The following is a 19,176-nucleotide window of genomic DNA, read 5'->3' on the forward strand; positions in this document are numbered from 1 at the left end:
AACCATGATCCCAGGCCTAAAGATTTGAGCCATCCATCAATACCAAAGCCTGATTCTACCTGTAGGTTTCCAGTTAACCGCTCCAGTGTGGAGAGCTTTGTGGACAGCTGGCCAGCTGAGAAAGGTCACGTCGACATAATAGCGTTGGTTAAGTTAGAAGGAGGCAAGTCTAGGATTCAGCAGTCAGTGTCCAACCCCTGACAAGGACATTGTGCCCTTGGTGCAACAACAGGATAGAGGAGAGGATCTCATGCCAAAAATATGAGGATAGTTTCAGCAGAATAACCACGAGAATGTAGAAGTAGTAACAAAATAACCATAAGAATAAAGAAATAGGCGTGGTTGACCGAGAAGTAATTAACCAATAATGAGCTCAGCTTTGCAATATGTATAAGCTTCATTAACACCAATATAAATATGTGTGAACTATCAATAAAGTTGGAGACTTGCTGTTCACTCATATTGTGTGCCGCATTTCTTCCGCCGATCCAACAGGATCTGAGAGTGCAAAACCCGACATAGCCATGGGGGGTTTGCAGTGATAATCAAAACAAATGCACCTTTATTGAAACAACCACAGCGAAATGCGTTCAGGAGGAATTGGGGGTAAAAGGGAAAAATAAGGAGAAGAGGGAGGGAGAGAAAAGAAAGGTTTATAGGTACCAAACATCGAACAGCAAAGTCCTTCGATGTCCTGCCCATGGAGCTCACCAGGTCACGTCTGGGGAGATCTCAGGGGTGCAGCTCATCCCAACTCTAATTATCCTCTGTTCTGATGGGGGAAGGGGATGAATCTTGAAACCAAATCAAAGGCAGTCTATTGTATTTTCAGGGGGAAAAATGGTATTTGGGGAAGGGTGCACACAGTCCATGTTCAGCAGTGGGCGAGAGCCATTGTCTTCTGGTCTACTGCTCACACCTGCAACATCCATCTCACTTTGGCCAGCTTGCCTCCCCCACACCCCCCCGGGTTGGGGGTTTCAGTCCCAATCCCTGGAAAAAATGAGAGGGGTCTTTTCACATGGGGGTTTCATGTCTCAGTTATTGATGGAGGCTTCTCACATCTCTGTCTGTCACAGTGACTATAAACGAGTGAGGGTCCTCTCTGGGGGACCACCCAAAAATTCAGGAGAAGTCCAGCCAGGCCAAGAGGTGGGGAAAAATTCCAGAATTTTTCACAGTGCCCCCTTCTTCTTTTCATTGGGCTCAGTGTAGCACACAGCAAACACACCAGGGAACAACAGCACAGCAACACTCTCAGGTCTCGGGGCCCTCGGCGTGGACCTTTCTCCTACAGGGTCAGAGATTGTGGACGGGGGGGGGGCTTTTCTTCAGTGGTCCCCAATGACGATCGTGAGGCAGATGAGGGAAACTTTGGGCAGAGTCTCACACCCACATCCTGCAGTGAGTGGGGAGGGGGAGCTCAGCCCATGTTAGGAGTCTTTAAATGATTTAAAATAACTACTAATTTTAAATTTTAATAAAACTTTAGTGAAATTAATTAAAACGTCCATATAATTAAAATTTATATAATTTTTAAATATAATTTAATAATGCTTAATAATTTCTTTGATCTCTTGTTAATAAAATTTTGTTTCTAAAGTGGAGTGGGACAAAGGGATCTGAACAGAAAATCCTGAACAAGCTCAGTCCCAGAAAATCGGGGTTAAATGTGAAATGAGCAGCTCTGATTGGCCGCCCCAGCACAGCCCGCCCTTCCAGTCCCTCCCAGTCCATTCCCAGTCCCTCTCCAGCCCAGCCCAGCCCTCCCCTCTCTCTCCCAGTGCCCCCCAGCTGATCCCAGTGTGTCCTCGCTCTCTCTCTCTCTCCCCCAGTGCCCCCCAACGTGTCCACCTCGCTGGTGCCCCCCTCGAGCTCCCAGCCCGGCCCCGGCCGCCTGCTCTGCTCCGTGATGGATTTCTACCCTGCTGCCATCCAGGTGAGGTGGTTCCAGGGCCAGCAGGAGCTCTCGGAGCACGTGGTGGCCACCGACGTGGTCCCCAACGGGGACTGGACCTACCAGCTGCTGGTGCTTCTGGGAATCTCCAAAAATCCCGGGAAAATGGGTTTAGGACCATCCAGACACCTAAAGTCCTGGAAAAAGGAGAATTCGACAACAGCCAACGCCCCAAAATGATGAAAAAGGGGGGAAAAATCCTGAAAAAAACCCCCCAAAAAATCAAAAATATCCACAAAAATCCCCCCCCCAAAAATTGAGATGGATTCCCCCCTTAATTTTCCAAAATTAAAAAAATTCCAGCGAACCCCAAATCCGGGACCCCTCCCACAACCCCTTCTTGGACCCCAAGAATTGGAGGCAGGGTCAGGGCCAGCAGCGGCAGCAGCCGGGGGAGGCTCCGCGCTCCGTCCATGGCTCTCCGGGCACACCGGGAAGGGTCGGTGCTGCTCCCAGGAACGCGGATCCAAACTGAGGGGACTGGGAACCGGGGAGCAGCACCCCAAAAAGCGCTCAGCCAATGGGAGAGAAGAGTTTATTGCGCGTCATGTGTTGCTGGGTAGAGGGTTTAAATATTCAGCTCTTTAAGAAATTCTGGCCAATCAGAGCGAAGAAAGTTTGTGACTCATTAGTTGCTGGGAAGAGGGTCTGGAAATCGGGCTCCCAAAGAAACCGGCCAATTAGAGAGCGCAAAAAACCAGCTCGGCCAATGAGAGCGAGCCCACAAACAAGCACAACAAATCAAAGCGCCGCCAAAAACCACACCCGACCAATCAGGGAACGCGGCCCTCATGACCCCGCGCTGCTCCGGGCTGGCTCTCCCAGTTGAGCGCGGTTGGTTTGGGGTGGAGGTCGCTGACCATGGGGCGAGGGGCGGCAGCTGGGGCCCTACTGGTGGCACTGGTGGTGCTGGGAGCCCCCCCGGCTGCGGGCGCGGAGCTCTCGGGTGAGCGGGGGGCGGGAGGCGCTGGGACAGGAGGGGGAGAAGGGGGAAAAGGGGGCGAAGGGGGGAGCCCGGAATGGAGGGGGAGGAGGAGGAGACCCCCCAAAGGGAGAGCGGGAGGGGCTGAGGGATGGGGGGAGGGGTGGGAGAGGGCGGGGAAGGGGGAAAAGGAGAGGGGGGGACCGCAAAACTGAGCGGGAGGGGGCCGGGGATTGGGGGATTCGTGGGAAAATGGGGAAATGGGACCCCAAAAGTGATTTGGGAGCTGTCGGAGGTGGGAGGGGAGAGGATGTGGAAGGGGAAATGGGGGAAGGGCGGCAAAGAGGAAGCGGCAGCGCGGGCAGGAGGGTCCCGTGTCGGCCGTGGGGCACAGGGGGTGCGGAGTGGGGATCCGCGGTGGGCCCCGGAGCTCTGCGGGGTGCTGGGTGGGGCACCCCCTGAGCTGTGTGCTGCACTCACAGGGGTGTTCCAGAACATGCATCAGTACGAGTGTCACTTCATTAACGGTACAGAGAAGGTGAGGTACGTGGCGAGGTACATCTACAACCGGGAGCAGTACCTGATGTTCGACAGCGACGTGGGGCACTATGTGGGGTTCACCCCCTATGGTGAGAAACATGCCCAGTACAGGAACAGCGACCCGGAATTCCTGGAGGACGCACGGACTGCAGTAGACACGTACTGCCGGCACAACTACCGGATTACCACCCCATTCAGCGTGGAGCGCCGAGGTGAGGGCGGGGCAGAGCGTGTCCCCTCGGGCCCTGCCCTGCCAGTGACCCTGGAGCCCCTCAAAGGTTCCCGGGGAATCGCCCCAGAGCCCTCAGCCCTCCTTGACCCACCCCACGTCCTCCTATCTCCTCCAGTTCCTCCCAGTCCCTCCTAGTGCCCCCCGCGCGTCCATTTCAGCGACGCGTAAAGCTGATGCTTCTCAGCCAATCAGATCGCGTCTCTCTCATGACTCGTCTGTTGTTAGGCAGATCCGCAGCGCCCAGTGCCCCGCGCTGGACTCGGCCTCCCAGTGTCGCGAACTTCATTCCCACTTCATCCCAGTGCCACCAAAATCCCTTCCAGTTGCACCCAGTCCCTCCAAGACCATCTCCAATTCCATCGCAGTCTATCCCAGTCCATTCCCGTCCCTCCCCCGCCCAGCCCAGCCCAGCCCTCTCCCATCTGTCCCAGTGCCCCCCAGCTAACCCAGTGTGTCTCCGCTCTCTCTCTCTCTCCCCCAGTGCCCCCCAACGTGTCCATCTCGCTGGTGCCCTCCTCGAGCTCCCAGCCCGGCCCCGGCCGCCTGCTCTGCTCCGTGATGGATTTCTACCCTGCTGCCATCCAGGTGAGGTGGTTCCAGGGCCAGCAGGAGCTCTCGGAGCACGTGGTGGCCACCGACGTGGTCCCCAACGGGGACTGGACCTACCAGCTGCTGGTGCTGCTGGAAACGCCGCCCCGGCGCGGGCTCACCTACAGCTGCCAGGTGGAGCACGTCAGCCTGGAGCAGCCCCTGAGCCGGCACTGGGGTACGGGGGAGCCCATGGGGGCGCTGGCAGAACCACTGGGCTGTGCTGGGAGCCACTGGGAGGGAGCTGGAGAGAGCCGGGCTGGGACTGGGAGAGGCCCTGGGGACTGGGCAAGGGCTGGGAAGGGGTTTGGGGGAGGCTGGGGAGGGTGGGATGGGGTTGGGGGCTCCTGGTGGGCACTGGGAGGGAGTTTGGGGGTACTGGGTGTGACTGGGAGGGATCACAGTGAGCCCGGAGGGGCTGGAAGGAAATCGGCCATGGCCAAGCGGGGCTCGCCATGAGCTCGGTTGTGCTGGGCACAGACTGGGAGGGCTCTGGCTGAGTCCTGCTGGGGCTGCCAAGGGACTGCGAGAGGCTTTGGGGCTCCTGGGGCGCTGGGGGGCAACTGGGAGGGGGCTGTGGGGTGCTGAGAGGGACGGGAGGGGCTTTGGTGGCTCCTGGCCAGGACAAAAAGGGATCAGGGGGAGGTTTCAGGGGGTCCTGGCTGGGCTGGGGGCCACAGGGAGGGCGCTGGGAGGGGCTGGGGGTGTCCGTGAGAGGTTTTGGGGGTGCTGAGCCCTGCGGACCCCCCAGAGATGCCGCCGGACGCCGCCCGCAGCAAGATGCTGACGGGCATCGGGGGCTTCGTCTTGGGCTTCGTCTTCCTGGCGCTGGGGCTCGGCTTCTACGTGCACAAGAAGGTCAGGGCAGGTGCCGGGGGTGGCGTCCCGGCCGTGGCGGAGCGTGTGCGCTCCCGCTGGGGCCCCCAGCCCGGTGTCACCCCCTTTTCTCTGCCCACAGAGCTCCTGAGCCGCCGGCGGCCGCAGCCCCTCCCCGTGGGCTCGGGCCCGGCCGGGACCCCCCGCTCCGTCCCCGCTCCGCTGATTTTGGGGGGGTCCCGTGTTCCCCCCAGCCCCTGAGGAGAGGAGCAGAAACCAGAGAAGCAGCGGAGATCCTCCGGCCTTCACCGAGGTGTCCACGCGGGGAGCCAGGAAGATGTGGAGCCCCCAGCCAGGTGTGTTCCCAACGCGGGGGGCTCTGACCCTGGGGGTCACCCGGGATTATCCAGCCTGGATCCTCCAGCGGGGGCTGGACCTGGAGCGGGGCACGGAGCTCTTCCCGCACCGGGGCACGGCGGGATCCACGGGCATCGACCCCTCCCTCATCAAAGGACAGCTTTCAGTTACAGTGGTTAGGACAACTAGTTAGTTATGGGAGTTAGCACTGGTAGTTAGTTATGGTAGTTAGCACTGCCTGTTTGTTATGGCAGTTTTTCGAATAAAAACTCTCTCAAACCTCAACTCCCCTGACGTGTCCCTTCCCTCTCCCGCCGTGACTCAGCTGCCCGGAGCAATGTGAGGGGAGAGCGGGCCCAGCCTGGCCCAGAGCTGAGCCCCAGCAGAGCCCTGGCAGAGCCCAGAGCAGCCTCGGCACCTGCAGAGTCAGCCTGGAAGGAGGCGCTTGGAGCCTTCTCGGCTGCACCCGGCTCTTGGTTACAAACTGTGTGTGCTGGAAAATGCCACCGGCTCTGCAGGAGGGCAGAAGGGGCCCGGGCAAGGCCCAGGTGCTCCATGCAAGGGAAAAACCTGCCCTGGGTTTGTTATAAATAACTCGGTAGTGTTGGCTTTTGCTATTATGTATTGACTTCTGCAAAATATTCTTAATCACAACAATTTTGATAGAGTACAGTTTGTAATCACTTTTCACTGCTTTTGCTATAGTATAATTTGTCAGCTTTTTGTGGCCAATGCCTGGCCCCTGTGTAGCTCATATCCTCAGAACATCATTTATGGATGATATTTCAGTTTGTGGACTGTGTGAAAAACATACATTATAGTTTTGGCTTTTGCAAAATATTCACGTGGATGCCATGTGTTGTGCATTAGAATGTTAACTTTTGCAGAAGTAGCTGTAGTTGTGAAATAATAACTAATGCTTTTATTTTTGTAACTAACTGACAATAATAACTCAGAGATATTTGTGAAAGAGCTAATGTTCTTTTAAAGTACTTGTGGAAATAGCTAAAAGCGTCTGCATGGTCAGATAACATTCAAGGAAGGGATGTGATGGGGCCCCTGCCACTGACTTTTCCACTGTCAATAACTGTAACCTGCTGAAACCACAGAACAGGGGCCCTTGTGAGGCAGTGACACACAACCCTCAAAACAGCAATCCACGATTCCTGCACGTGCTCTAAAAAGGCGAGTTGGGGGTCAAACCAACCTAAAGAATTCCTGGAACATGTAAACGAGTTCAAAGAAATGTTTGAATATGTACAATCATTATGAATATGTATTTGAACAATACAATGGAGAAACTAGACAAGAAGAGTTGCTGTGGGAACCGGTGTGCCTCTGGCCATTGCCAACACCCAGCGCTGTTACTGATTTGTCCCTTCTTATTCCTTATTAAACTTTCAAAAATTCTAAAGAGTGGGGCTCATTTCTCACAAAACCCAAGGTGCTCACCCCTTGTTCTTCCCCCAAAGCCAGGATTTGTCAATCCCAAAATTTGTCTGGACGGAGGAGAAGGAGGCTGCGAGGAAAAGGAAGATGCACTGGTGTGGAGGCCCATGGGAGTCTCAATCTCCCACCCATGGAGGACTGGTCCCCAATAAGAAGAATAGATTTCAAGGTTATGGTGAGAAGCTTGCTTCTCCCACAGATCTTTGCAGGCACATGCTGATTTATGGAAAGTTATGTTATCCCATTGGCCTGTTGGCCTAATTACCCTAGTTCACCCCTATTACCCATCTCTGGTTAGTCCCTAGAATGTTCTCCCTCTCTGTCCCCCCATTGGCCCCAGTTTACTGCATTCCTCTGCCCCTGTTTCCCTATTAGCTGTCCCGACCCTTAACCCCTCCTTTGCCCCATTTCCCCCATATCCATTGGACCCTGACCCTCAGCTCCACCCTCACTACCCCATCTAAAAACCCCCTGTGCCCTCAGCTTGCTCCCTGTCTTTGTCCCTGGGCCCTGTTCAGCTCTGTCCCCTGTTCCTGTACCAATACACCCAGTTTGCTGAGATCATACCCAGACCCATCCTGCCGACTTTGTCAGCTTTATAAAGCAGCCGTGAGCTCCGGGCTCCTGAGTGCCGGACGCTCCAAGGGCCTCGGCAGCGCCAGGACGCTCCAGACTGGGACAGCCAGGCAGGGCAGGAGGAATCACTGCCCCTTTCCCCTCCCTGCTGCTCCATCTCCCAGCCCAGCATCGCTGCAGGACAGCCTCACTGCCAACGCCATCCTGCCAGGGATGGACTGGGGGGATCTCCTTCCCCTTCCCTCTGGCATGGAGGCAAATCCCATCTTCTCCTTGTCCACCCTCCTTCTTCTCCTCATTCTGTCCTACATCCATCCACGTTCCTTTCCCATCTCCTTCCTCACTTGTTCCTTCTTGTTCCTTCCTCTCCTCCTGCCTTTTCCATTTCCCTTCTCCCTGTCTCTTCCTCTCCTTGTCCTTCCTCCCCCAAGCACTGAGCTGCAGACAGAGACCAGGGAGAACAAATCCCTGCCACAGAACCTCGTGGAAGAGGCCATTTGGAACGGCTCCACGGCTCAGGAATCCAATGGGGAGGAGAAGCCCCAGAGATACCACACGAGGAGGGGCTGCAAACCCAGCCTGGAGAGCTGTGAGGAGGTAAAAGCCTCCCTGTGCTGGGAAGAAGGGTGTGGGGAATGTGAGAAGAGCTTCAGGCAGAGCTCAGCCTGTTCCTGGTGCCTCCAGAAACGGTGGTGCCCCATGCAGAGATCCCCCTGCAGATCCATGGGGATGCAGAGATCCCCCTGCAGCCCCCGGAGCAGCCACGCTGGAGCACGGGGATGCCTGAGAGGAGGCTGTGACCCCGTGGCCAGAGGGGCCCCGCTGGAGCAGCCTGTCCTGGCAGGACTGACCCCGGGGCACAGTGACCCACGCTGCAGCACTTGGAGGGGGGCTGTGCCCCGTGGGATGGACTCAGCTTGGAGAAGTTCCTGGAGAAGTCTCCGGTGGGAGAGAGCCCAGGGTGCAGCAGGGGAACGACTCCTGTCCCCGAGCAGAGGGAGAAGCCCCGGGGCATGAAGTGAGCACGGCCCCATTCCCTGTCTCCGGCACTGCCGGGGTAGGAGGTGCAGCTGGAAGGAGGGAGGCGTGGGGGAAGGCTGGATTTAAGGCTCTTCACTTACTTCTCATTATCCTCCTCTGAGGTTTTGGGGTTTTCTGTCAGAAATCTCTCCCCTCCCCCACTCATCCACAGGGATTTGGGGCAGTTTTCCCTTTTTGGGGGAAATCAAAGCGATGCACTGCTGCTCCTAATTAGGGGTAGGAGAAGTGAGGCTCCAGGGCTTCCCGCTGAGCCCGGGCCACCGGAGCCGCAGTGCCGGGAAAGCCCTGTCGGGAGGTGCGGAGCAGTTAGTTTGTGTTTTCAGCTCAATCCCCTCGGGCCCGGGCCCGTTCCAGGGCTGTTCCTCATCTCCGGCTCTGCCCTCACGCAGCCCGAGGGGCCCTGGGAGCGCGGGGCGAGGCTGTGCCGCGTGCAGAGCCCGCCCCCGGCTGCGATTGGGCGACGGTGCCGTCAGTCGTGGTTCTGGCGCGCTGATTGGTGGGATCTGGGCGGGGTAGGGCCCCGGTGGCGGCCTGAGGGCGGCCGTGGCTCGGCAGCGGCGCCATTGGCGGAGCGTGTGTGCGGGCCCGGGAGCGGCGGCAGCGGCCGGAGCGCGGTGAGGCGGCGGCGGAGCTGGGAGGCGGCCGCAGCGCGGGTGGGAGGCGCGCTGGGTTGTGCGGGGGCTCGGGGCTCGCTGCGGGCCTCGGGGGCGGCAGGGGGCTCAGGCGGGTTCGTTGTGCCGTGTCCGGCGCGTGTTGCCGCTGGCGTGAGGGCGCTGCGGGAGCGGCTGCCCGCGGTCTCCTTGACCGGGCCTCGGCAGGAGCCGCTGCCAGAGCAGCGGTGGCTCGGCCCGGTTGCTGTGGCTGGGACAGAGGCGGCTGCCCCGTGCCCGGGGCTGTGCGGGGAAATTGACGTGGCCGGAGGTTTCTGTGCCCCGAGGAGACAGAGGAGTCCTGTACAAGTGACTTTATTGCTGAGCAGAGGGAGAGGCCGTGGGGCATTTACCGTGCGCTCGCTGCCATTGCTGTAGTTCGTAGCCTCCTTTTCATCCTCATTTTCCCGGCCGCTTCTCCCTCTCCCTTTGCCCACTGGCTGAGGTACTTGGAAGGTTCAGACTTCCACATCTGCCAACTGCATGTCCTTGTTAATGTGCATCTCCACTTTTGTAGAACAGCCGATATTCACGGCTCTGTTAAGTCTTTGCTCTTCTGGAAGTTCAGGAATGTAGCGGGACTTTCTGTGAGCAGCAGTCCATGTTAATTAGTAACAATTATTGAAGCTGGTGGTTTCGCCCGTTACTTCCTTATCTACAAGCCCCTGGCCCCTCGCTCAGCTGCTGAATGAGCTGCACTCTCAAGGTGTGGAGCACGGTAAAAAGGTGAGAGTTGCTATAGCACAGGAGAGGAGAAACAGCATTCGTTTAACCCATGGACTGCCAGAGAGCCACAAAACCGTTTCCCATTCCCATCCTTTTCACGTTTGGGCCAATACATGAGCTGCTCTTTTGTTTCCGTTGGGTTTTTTTTTCAGCACTTTTCCTTTGTCATCTAAATGCCAACAGCAGTTGGATTCATTTAGTTTTCCACAAACTCCTCTTTTTTCTGCTGGAAGGCAATCTGATCCCATCCCATGGTGAAATGTTGTGTTCCTCATTTCAGTGGATTGCTCAGCAGGAAGGTCAGGAGCTGGAGCTGTCTGGTTGGTTATTCCCAGGGCAGCTTGTAATCTAATGATGCCATTGAAATGAGAAACGGGTTCTGTGGCTCCTGATATGAATTAGTTTGGGTTCCCAGGGGCTGGTCCATGGTGTTGTCGGATTTGTTCTGGTGGCCTTTCCCCATTTTTGTCCGCTCTCTCCAGCCAGGGCTGCATCAATTGACTGCTTTTCTCTAACTAAATCATCAAATACTTAGATTCCCAACTGATTTCCCTGAATTTTTGGTAGCAAAAAGTCCCCAGTACCCTAATATACCCTGTATATAACACTGACAGTGACAGCACATGTTGGCGTGGGCAGAGGGATGATTCCCCCCCCATTTATTTATAGTGAAGTTTTGCCAACATTCTCCATTTGCTGTTTCCCTGTGCAGCTTCACCCGTTTCTGCTGCAGGGTCAGATATCCTCACCCTGGGCTCTGCCTTGAGCTGTGCAAATTCCATCAGTGCAAGCAGGCAGAGCTTGGGGTGAGGGGCAGAGGGAATCAGCCCAATTCCAGCCCCAGGCAAGAGACCCAGGTCCATTGTCCAGGCTTTGCCCAGCAGTGTTCATTTGCATTTCTAAAGCTCCTCTGCAGGCTGCCTGCAATGAAGCTTCTCTTCCAGGGCAGCCACCTCGTGAGTCACGTGTGGCCCCCCACAGAATCTGGTTTTTTTGCAAAAAGTATCAACTATTTACGAGTTAAAAGTATTATGGTAATGCTCTTCAATTTTGCAAAATGCAGTGTTAAAAACGCCAATCACTTGTTTTTAAAATTTTTAAAAGTTTAATAGGAATAAAATGGTTATAAAAATAGTAATACAATTAGAGTAATAATAATTTGGACAAACTGAATTAGGACAATATGAGACAATAAATACAAAGTGTTACAGATGTCCCGGTACCTTTTGCTGGACAGCACGAGTCTGAAAAAGGACACCCGTTTACAAAGGATTAACCCTTAAAAAACATAGCCTGTTGCATATTCATACACTTCATACATGATGCATAAATTCCATTCAAATACAGGATTCTGTCTGGTCATCCTCAGCTTCTTCCTCCAAATCCTAATAGCGCCTTCGAGGTGGGAAGAAGTTGGTTTCTTCTGATAAGAGGGCAATAAATTCTTCTCTGAAAGATGTAGGTGTCCTGTGGCTGCTATCTCGCTGTGAGTCCTTTCTTTTTAAAAAAGTATCCTGCATAGCATCGTTTCTATTTAAACAATTTTTATAATCTAAAACTATATTTAACACAGTACTTAAGAAAACTAATACAGCATTACTTTCTAAAACAACACATATAATATTCATTTTAATATTTGCAAAAAGCCAATAATAAAATACATGCATTTTTCACATGCAGCATAAAGGCGAACATGGAAGAACCCAGACCAAAAACTGATTCTCACAATTCTGTCCCAAACCCACCTGAAAATATAAAGTGTGAGTTTTATGAAAAATTTTTCTCATGTTGTAATTTTGTCACTGAAGGACAAAACCTCTCCAAGGGAAAACAAAAACTCTCCAAGAATCTCTTTAGTGTTAGAGAGTCAAGGCATTGCTTGCTTCTGGCCAGGATGTGCAACAGAAATAATTTCTTTCACAAATACCCTGGCTGTGCAGAGAAAATCATTCCATGGCATGTGAGTTTTACTAGATTTTTCCTAAACTTTGTTTAGTCTGAACCAATCTAAATCCCCAGCTTTAATGTTCATTGCTTCCATGTTGTGTAGGTTTTTAGTATTTGGTTTCCTGTTGGATCCGGATTTCTTCCCCTCTGCTGTGAATTCGGTCCACACTCCTGGATTTCCTTCTCAGCCTTTTCCAGACCAGGTGTCTCCAGCTGTGCCGGGGGCAGTGTCTGGGGTAGCTGTTGGTTGCTGTTTGCTGCTGGGCGTTGATGTTTTGTTGCTGGTCGTTATCTCTGTGGGTGTCTTTTGGGCTATTCCCAGTCTGTTGAGATGTTAAACTCATCTCCGTTGAGTGGTGTAACAGCCCTTAAATAAAACCTTTAAAATTCCTTTCCCCAAGGCAAAGGCAAACCAAGCCTGAGTTGAGAAAGAAGATTTAAAAGAACCAAAATGGGTGCATTTTGCAGCAATGCAGTCGCAGTCAGCCCAGAGTGTGGGTGTGAGTGAGCCCCAGAGTGGAATTGTGCCGTGGTGCTCCCCAGCAGCTGTGGCAGTGCAGGCCCAGCCAGCGCTGAAGCTGCAGCAGTGGCAGCAAGGCTTGGCCGCAGTGGCTGGAGGTGCCAGGGGAGGGTGGCCAGGATTTGCGAGGGTTTGAGCAGAGGATCTGTGGGCAGGCCCAGGGGCTTGGCCCGCTGTGGAGCCCTGGCTGCTGCTGCGTTGCCTTCAGGGCAGGCTCAGGGGCGGCTGCCATGGTCCTGCTGCAGGCGGGAAGTGCAAATCTCCGGGGCTTCAGAGCCCCTGAGGCCAGGCTGAGGGGTCCCCCCGTGTTCAGCTGTGCTGGTGGCTGTTTCTGGCCTCAGGGACACTTGGCATGGGCCCCTTGGCCACCAGTGGTGCTGCTTTGCACTCCTTAGGCAGGAGCCGATGTCCTGGCTGGGTGTTGGCACCAGCAAAGTGCCGGGGCAGGCTCTGTGCCAGCCCAGCTTCCTGTGGGAGAATCTACCTTGATCTCTGATCCAGTGGTGTCTGAAGCAGTCAGAATTGCTTTTGCCCCCCTGTTAGGTGCCATGGTGTCAGCAGAAGATATTGAAGACTTCCTGCTGAGGGCATTTCAGTGCCAGGCTCTTATAAGCACCCAGAGCTCCTTGGGTTGAGCCGAGCATGGGGCGGTGACCTGCGCTTTGTCTGATTCCCCTTCCTTCCCTCCCCTGGAACAGGCTGTTGCTTTTAGACACCACTTGTCCTGGTTGCTTCAGAGTACTTTGGAGGGGTTCCATATCTAATTTTCCCTCTTTCTTTGGGGCTGCCCACACTTCTGGGTTCACTTCAGCATAGGCCTGGCCAGACATTTGACACAGAGGTGCAACAGAACTGGCCTCTGTATCAACTTATATAATATTAATTTGCGTTCCAAGCTTAGCAATCAAATCCCTTCCAAGTAAATCATGATAAGAATTAGGAGCAAACAAAATTCATGCATTTCAAATCCATCTCGGAAATCTGCTAACAGTGGTTGAATAAAACCATGCATCTTTCCCACTTATCCCCTCACTAATCAAACAAATGTTTTGCATTTTTCCCCCTTAGGTCTAAGCTTCAGAGTGGATTGAGAGGCCCCTGTGTCCATCAGGAGAGGCCTCCTCTCAATGCAGACCCACCTGAATGTTCTCAAGGGCTCCAGTGTGGAGGGTCCCTGGTGTGATGGGAGCTGTGACAGCCCTGCCAATCCATGTCCATCAAGGGGTGGACTTGCTGGTCCTGAGGGTGCTGCTGTCTGTGCTTGCAGTGTCCTTGTGCCCTGCAGCTGGAGCCCTGATTCCTTTCCAGGGGCTGTTAGGGTGGGCTGTCCCCTGCCGAGGAGGGCAATGCCTCTGCGCCCGTGCCCTGGGTGCTGGGGCCCCCTTGGGCCCTGGGGCTGATCCCTCAGGGGCTGTAGGAACTCTGCCCTGGCCTTTGCCTTCAGCTTGGCCTTTTGCTGCTCCCTTCTTGCATTCACCTGCTGGGCCTTTGTGCCCAAGTGCTGCAGGGCCTTCTTCTGCCCCTCCTGCAGCCCCCGTCAGTGCCTGTGGGTGTTTGTCTTGCTTTACAAGACAGGTGTCTGCTTGGGAAGGCAGAAAAAGCCTCTCTTGGAATGGAGAATGCAAAGCCCCTCCCTCTTAATTTTTAGACTAGTGAAATCAAGGGGCTCTCAGGCAAAGCTATGGGAATAGGAATACCAGTTCTTTACTAGTGTGTAAATAAAGCAAACAAAGAACCACAGCTCCGGCAGTGCCAACAAACAGAGCCCGGAGCCAGTCCCGGCCTTTCGGCTGCGGCGCTTTCCCCTTGGGTGCAGTTCCGGGCACGGCCGGCAGGGGCGCTGGTGGCTCCCGCGGGGCAGGGCAGCGCATCCCTGCCATGGGAACCTCTCTTAAGGGAAATAGAGCAATCCCTTCATCTAACTCTTTCACTTTTTTACCTTCTGTAGCCTTTCTCCCGTGTTTTGGGAAAGAATTTGGAGAGGGCTGCCTTTTAACTGAGCTCCTAGTGTTTCAATAAGGTGCTTCCTGTAGAGAGAGAGAGTTTCCCTGTACAGCTGGAGCTGTGGTTACCAAGGGGATGTAACTCAGAGCAGGCCGGGGTCAGGGGAGGATATCCCGCCGAGGCTCGGTGGGAGTGTGGGCAGGGTCTGCTGCCGGAATCGGCAGAGGGGGATCTTCCCGTGGAGACTGAGCCGGAGCGTGGGCAGCCCCCACATGGCTTATGGCGGCTGATCCGGCAGCTCCCGGCAGAGAAAAGGCAGGTGGGAGACCCCGGCAGCAGCAGCGGCGGTGCCCAGCGCAGCTGGCACGGGCAGGGCAGCCGGGGATGGGATGGCTGGGACCCGCCCTCGGTGCGGTCGGCGCGGTGACCTCGGCCCAGGCGGCAGGACAGAGCAACCCCCATCTTCCCCAGCATGGCCGGCAGAGCGGCCGCGGGCCGGGCAGTGGGAGCAGGGCACACAAATTCACCGCCAGCGCCGGGGCAGGTGGAGCTGCCCTGGGCAGTGAGCCCGCACCTGGGATGGAAACCGGGGCAGGCGGAGCTGAGGCGGGCAGCGAGCCGGGACCCGGGACAGGCGCCTCGGCCGCGAACGGAGGGGGCAAGAGCTGCAAAGGATCCCACTCTCTTTCTGATTTTTCCTCTTGTTCCCCTCCCTTTCATTTCCCCTTTTTATTTTCCAGTTTTGTCTCGGGTGTTGGTGATACTTTAAAGATTTTTATTCTCCTAAAATCTCTTGTCTAACATATGGCATATTCTCTTTCTTCTTGATTAAATATTTTTTTTTACAAATAAATCCAGAGCCTAACAAATCTTAACTTCTGCTTGGATACTTTGAAATGGTCGACGAGCTAACTCACGACCTCCTAATGTTGTTTTTCTCATCACCTTTTTATTTATCCTTTGGCAAATTAAGCATCTTTCAGTAACTTGCTTTGCTCCTCCAAAAATCCCAGTGCACCCATAGTTCCTTAAAAAATGATCACACAAAGCTTGATTACCCCAGTGGGTTTTCTGATGCATGTCTTCTAATATTTTCCTAGTAAGCCCATTTTATTAAGTAATTGTCTTCCATCAAGAAGTTTCCATTTCCTTGATTTATCTTGTTCACTTCCTATCTTGTTTGATTCTTTTTTCTCGTCTTCCGTAACCTTTGGAATTTCCAGTTTTTCCTGGTTTGGAGTTAATATTAACATAACTCTTTCAGCTCCATTTTCTGCTGCATCCTTAGCTTTGTGATGTGCCCCCAGTTTGCACAGTTTGCCTCTCCTTTGGCCCGGGCCGGGTTCCCCCCGCCTGCAGCGGCTGGGAGCAGCCGAGAGCCCCGCGTTGCCCATCCCGACCTGTCCCGGCTCCATCGCCGCTCCTGCCGTGGGCTGCGAGGGCTGCGGGAACGGGCACCGAGGGTGTGGCTGCTGCTGGGGGAGGAGGAGGAGGCAGGGAAGGGCAGGGATGGAAGAGGAGAAGGAGGGGGAGATAAGACAGAGCAGAAGGAGGAGGGAGGGGGAATGGAGGAGGAGGAGCAGGAGGAAGAGGAAGAGGAGGGACAAAGGCGGATGGAGGCTGAGCTGAGGGAGCCAGGCCGTCGATCCCTGCCTGAATTTGCAGCCCCCACCTGTGGGATCATCTCCCCCCCGCCATGGCTCCGGTGAGCGGGGAGGGGGAGCTCGGCCCGGATATCCCGGGGGGTCCCTGGGTTGGGTTTTTGGGGGGATGTTTGGAGAATGAAGAAGTCCAAGGCTGAGCAGAAAAGGCCCCTTGGGGGGACATCGGGGGGTGGCGGTGGCGGCTGCCGGCAGAGGCAGCCTGGAGGAGCAGAGCCCTGTGTGCCCCAGGAGCCCAAAGTGGGGAGCCCAGAGAGGGGGGAGCGCCGCCATTGGCGGGAGCCTCAAGAGCCTGGAGAGGGGCAGGGGGGACTCCTTGGAGCCGCTGCAGCCCAGAGCAGAGAATGAGGGGAGAAGGGAGCCCGGGAGCCCAAAGTGCCCCGGCATCCCGAAATGGGGAGAGCGAAGCGGGGGGAGCTTTTGGGATTGCTGGGACTGCCAGCAGCCTGGGCAGGGCAGGCACCGAGGAGAAGGGGGACCCCCAATCCAAGCGTGACCCCAGCAGCTGGGACAGGGGGGGACCCCAGAACTTGAGAGGGGAGGGACCAGAGACAGGGAACTCCTGGGAGGCTTTTTCAGGGCTGAGTCTTGGTGTTTGGGAGGTTTTTCGGGAGCCCAGATGGCCGGTGACTTGTAGAGATGGAGTCGGGCAGAGGGACCTTCAAATTCAATGTGCTCATCCCTTGTTTTTCCTCAAACCAGGATTTCCCATTGCCAACTCCTGGGAGGCTGCGAGGAAGAGGAAGATGCCTTGGGACACTGAGGCAGGTGAGGAGGAAGTCAGTGTCTCTGGAATGCTTAAAATCAGAGGGTTTTGGGAAAGCTGCAAAAGACAAGCCTCAGAGACAGTAGAACTGATTAGAGCTTTGCTGCAGCCATAAGATTGGTTAGTAGAAAAATTATATAAGAATTAGAAAGTAGGGAGAAATAGAACAATGGTCTGTGCATTAACACTTATCTAGAATAACTCCCTAACCTGCAGAAAAGTATATCTAGCAGGATATTAGGAAGTTCCAAGCTTAATAATGGAGCTCTGTGCATTGTGTTTTAAGGCTCACAAGCAGGTATTGTATTTGAAATAAGGGAGCATTGTTTTAACCGTCAATGTGCTTATAGTGCTTGGATAGAACTACTGTCAGTATGCCTTTGCTTTGCGTGATTGGTCAAAAACCTTTTAAAGTAAGTTTTAACATGAAGTTCTTTGTCTGCTACCTGCAATGTGAGCTACTGGCATCTTCCCATTGTCATAACCAAGTAATGAGACTGATGCTGGGGAATAAAAATAGCTCAGGACACGTTCCTAGCAGTCCCGTCCTGTTTGTGATTTGTGCACTGCCCCGAGCTGGCGATGAGTGCCCCTTTCCCCTCTGTGCTGCTCCATCTCCCAGCCCAGCAGGGCCCCCGGCTGCAGCTCAGCCCTGGGGGGATCTCCTTGCCCTTGCCTGTGGCACGGAGGCAAATCCCATGCTGTCCTTGTCCTTCCTCCCCCAGAGCAGGAGCTGAGCATGGAGAGCCGGGAGGACAAATGCCCGCGGCAGAACCTGGTGGCAGAGGCCGTTTTGAGCGGCTCCACGGTGCAGGAAGCCAACGGGGAGGAAAAGCCCCGGAGCTGCCGCACGAGGAGGGGCTGCAAACGCAGATGGCGGGGATGGGAGGGGGAAAGAGCCAGCCTGGGCCGGGAAGGCGGCCGGAGATGGAGCCAGAGCTCGGAGCTGGTGCTCCATGAGCAGCTCCATGATGGGGAGAAGCCCCACACGTGCGTGGAGTGTGGGAAGAGCTTCAGGTGGAACTGCTACCTGATCAGGCACCAGAGGATCCACACTGGGGAACGGCCCTACGAGTGTGGGGAGTGTGGGAAGAGCTTCAGCCGCAGCTCCCACCTGATCAGCCACCAGAGGACCCACACTGGGGAGAGGCCCTACGAGTGTGGGGAGTGTGGGAAGAGCTTTAGGTGCAGCTCCAGCCTGATCAGGCACCAGAGGATCCACACTGGAGAAAGGCCGTACAAGTGTTCCGAGTGTGGGATGTGCTTCAGCCGCAGCTCCAACCTGATCAAGCACCAGGGGACCCACACTGGGGAGAGGCCCTATGAGTGTTCCAAGTGTGGGAAGAGGTTTCTGACCAGCTCCCATCTCCTCCGGCACTATCAGAGTCACACAGAGGAGAGGCCCTTCCAATGCCCTGAGTGTGGGAAGGGATTCAAGTACAACTCCAACCTCATCACTCATCAGCGCATCCATACTGGGGAACGGCCCTACGAGTGTGATAAATGCAGGAAGAGGTTTCAGACCAACTCCCATCTCCTCCTGCACTATTGGATTCACAGAGAGGAGAGGCCCTTCCAGTGCCCTGACTGTGGGAAGGGATTCAAGCACAACTCCACCCTCATCACACACCGGCGCACCCACACAGGGGAGAGGCCCTACGAGTGTCCCCAGTGTGGGAAGAGCTTCTCCAGCAGCTCTCACTTAACCCGACACCAACGGAGGCACCGGTAAGGGAAGCCCTGCGAGTGCCCCGAGTGCGGGCAGAGCTTCGTGCGCTGCTCCAGCTCCATCCCCCACTGGAGGAGGCACTTTGGGCACAGCCCTGGTCACTCACATTCCCTGTGATCCATGTTGGGAGCACACGTGGCTGCTTCTCCTTTTGGTTTGGCCTTAATTTTCCTCTGCTTCACCTTCATTCTTTAAAAACACCCCAGACTAGGTTAAATGAAGGAAATTGATTGAATATATCTGAAGTTCCATAGTTTCTCAGTTGTTTTAGAGGGAATTCCGGATTTGGGGACAGGTTCTTTGTGGAGTGCTGCTGTTGCTATGAGGCAGGAATTTGATCTCACCCTTCTTGTGTTGCTAAGAGCTCCTCTCCTGACCCAAACCCCAACTCCACCCTTGGGATACCCTGTAAAAACTCCATGGCCCTGCTTTTGTCCTGTCTTTGGGGGGTAAGAAATGGATTCCCAAAGGATCAGCCTTTTTCCCCCTGGATTCCCAGAGGATCAGCCCTTTTCCCTCTGGATTCCCAAATGATGAGCCTCATTGTCCACTGGATTCCCAGAGGATTCTGACTCTCTCACTCTTTTTTTTTGTTTGTACTACTGCATTTGTATTTTCAATTTTTCCTAATAAAGAACTGTATTTCTACTCCCATATCGTTGCCTGAGAGCCCCTTAATTTCAAAATCAATTCGAATTTTTATAGTTGTTTATTCTTAATAATAATAATAATAATAATAATAATAATAATAATAA

General features: G+C 54.7%; 3 protein-coding genes, 1 long non-coding RNA gene and 1 pseudogene across 5 annotated transcripts in view; 3 read left to right on the forward strand and 2 right to left on the reverse strand.

The window, feature by feature from the left end:
• LOC139604984 (uncharacterized) overlaps nucleotides 1-15,756 on the reverse strand; it is a 109,733-nt gene extending 93,977 nt beyond the window's left edge. The window contains exon 1 of the long non-coding RNA XR_011684187.1: nucleotides 15,666-15,756. This is a non-coding gene — a long non-coding RNA (uncharacterized lncRNA). The remainder of the gene's footprint in view (nucleotides 1-15,665) is intronic.
• The window catches only part of LOC139604975 (zinc finger protein 271-like), a 254,765-nt pseudogene that overhangs the window by 174,279 nt on the left and 61,310 nt on the right, over nucleotides 1-19,176 (reverse strand).
• Nucleotides 1-19,176, forward strand: part of LOC139604939 (zinc finger protein 551-like) — a 179,888-nt gene that overhangs the window by 62,004 nt on the left and 98,708 nt on the right. Inside the window, exon 1 of one of the 2 annotated variants that reach the window (XM_071456283.1) lies at nucleotides 8,994-9,131. The exons of the other annotated variant lie outside the window; for it this stretch is intronic. The gene's annotated coding sequence lies outside the window, so the exon portion shown is untranslated. Of the gene's footprint in view, nucleotides 1-8,993; nucleotides 9,132-19,176 lie in introns of those variants that run through there. 2 annotated transcript variants of the gene reach the window in all.
• LOC139604890 (class II histocompatibility antigen, B-L beta chain-like) lies at nucleotides 2,796-8,237 on the forward strand. The gene is made up of 6 exons (XM_071456201.1): nucleotides 2,796-2,903; nucleotides 3,362-3,631; nucleotides 4,133-4,417; nucleotides 4,991-5,107; nucleotides 5,310-5,600; nucleotides 8,122-8,237. Exons 1-6 carry the CDS (start codon nucleotides 2,819-2,821, stop codon nucleotides 8,235-8,237), a joined length of 1,164 nt encoding a protein of 387 aa, XP_071312302.1. The 5' UTR covers nucleotides 2,796-2,818.
• On the forward strand, nucleotides 15,820-19,075 carry LOC139604924 (zinc finger protein 586-like). Its single transcript, XM_071456259.1, has 2 exons — nucleotides 15,820-16,694; nucleotides 17,418-19,075. Exons 1-2 carry the CDS (start codon nucleotides 16,271-16,273, stop codon nucleotides 18,422-18,424), a joined length of 1,431 nt encoding a protein of 476 aa, XP_071312360.1. The 5' UTR covers nucleotides 15,820-16,270; the 3' UTR covers nucleotides 18,425-19,075.

The sequence above is a fragment of the Agelaius tricolor genome, unplaced genomic scaffold, assembly GCF_023055355.1.
Source record: "Agelaius tricolor isolate 1412-34295 unplaced genomic scaffold, bAgeTri1.0.p SCAF_57, whole genome shotgun sequence".
NCBI classification, from domain to species: domain Eukaryota; kingdom Metazoa; phylum Chordata; class Aves; order Passeriformes; family Icteridae; genus Agelaius; species Agelaius tricolor.

Coding starts and splice junctions, on each gene's coding strand:
- LOC139604924 (XM_071456259.1), top strand. CDS start 16,271: ATGAGGGGAGAAGGGAGCCCGGGAGCCCAAAGTGCCCCGGCATCCCGA. Junction 16,695..17,417: donor GCCTTGGGACACTGAGGCAG/GTGAGGAGGAAG, acceptor TTCCTCCCCCAG/AGCAGGAGCTGAGCATGGAG.
- LOC139604890 (XM_071456201.1), top strand. CDS start 2,819: ATGGGGCGAGGGGCGGCAGCTGGGGCCCTACTGGTGGCACTGGTGGTG. Junction 3,632..4,132: donor ATTCAGCGTGGAGCGCCGAG/GTGAGGGCGGGG, acceptor TCTCTCCCCCAG/TGCCCCCCAACGTGTCCATC. Junction 5,108..5,309: donor GCACAAGAAGGTCAGGGCAG/GTGCCGGGGGTG, acceptor TGTTCCCCCCAG/CCCCTGAGGAGAGGAGCAGA.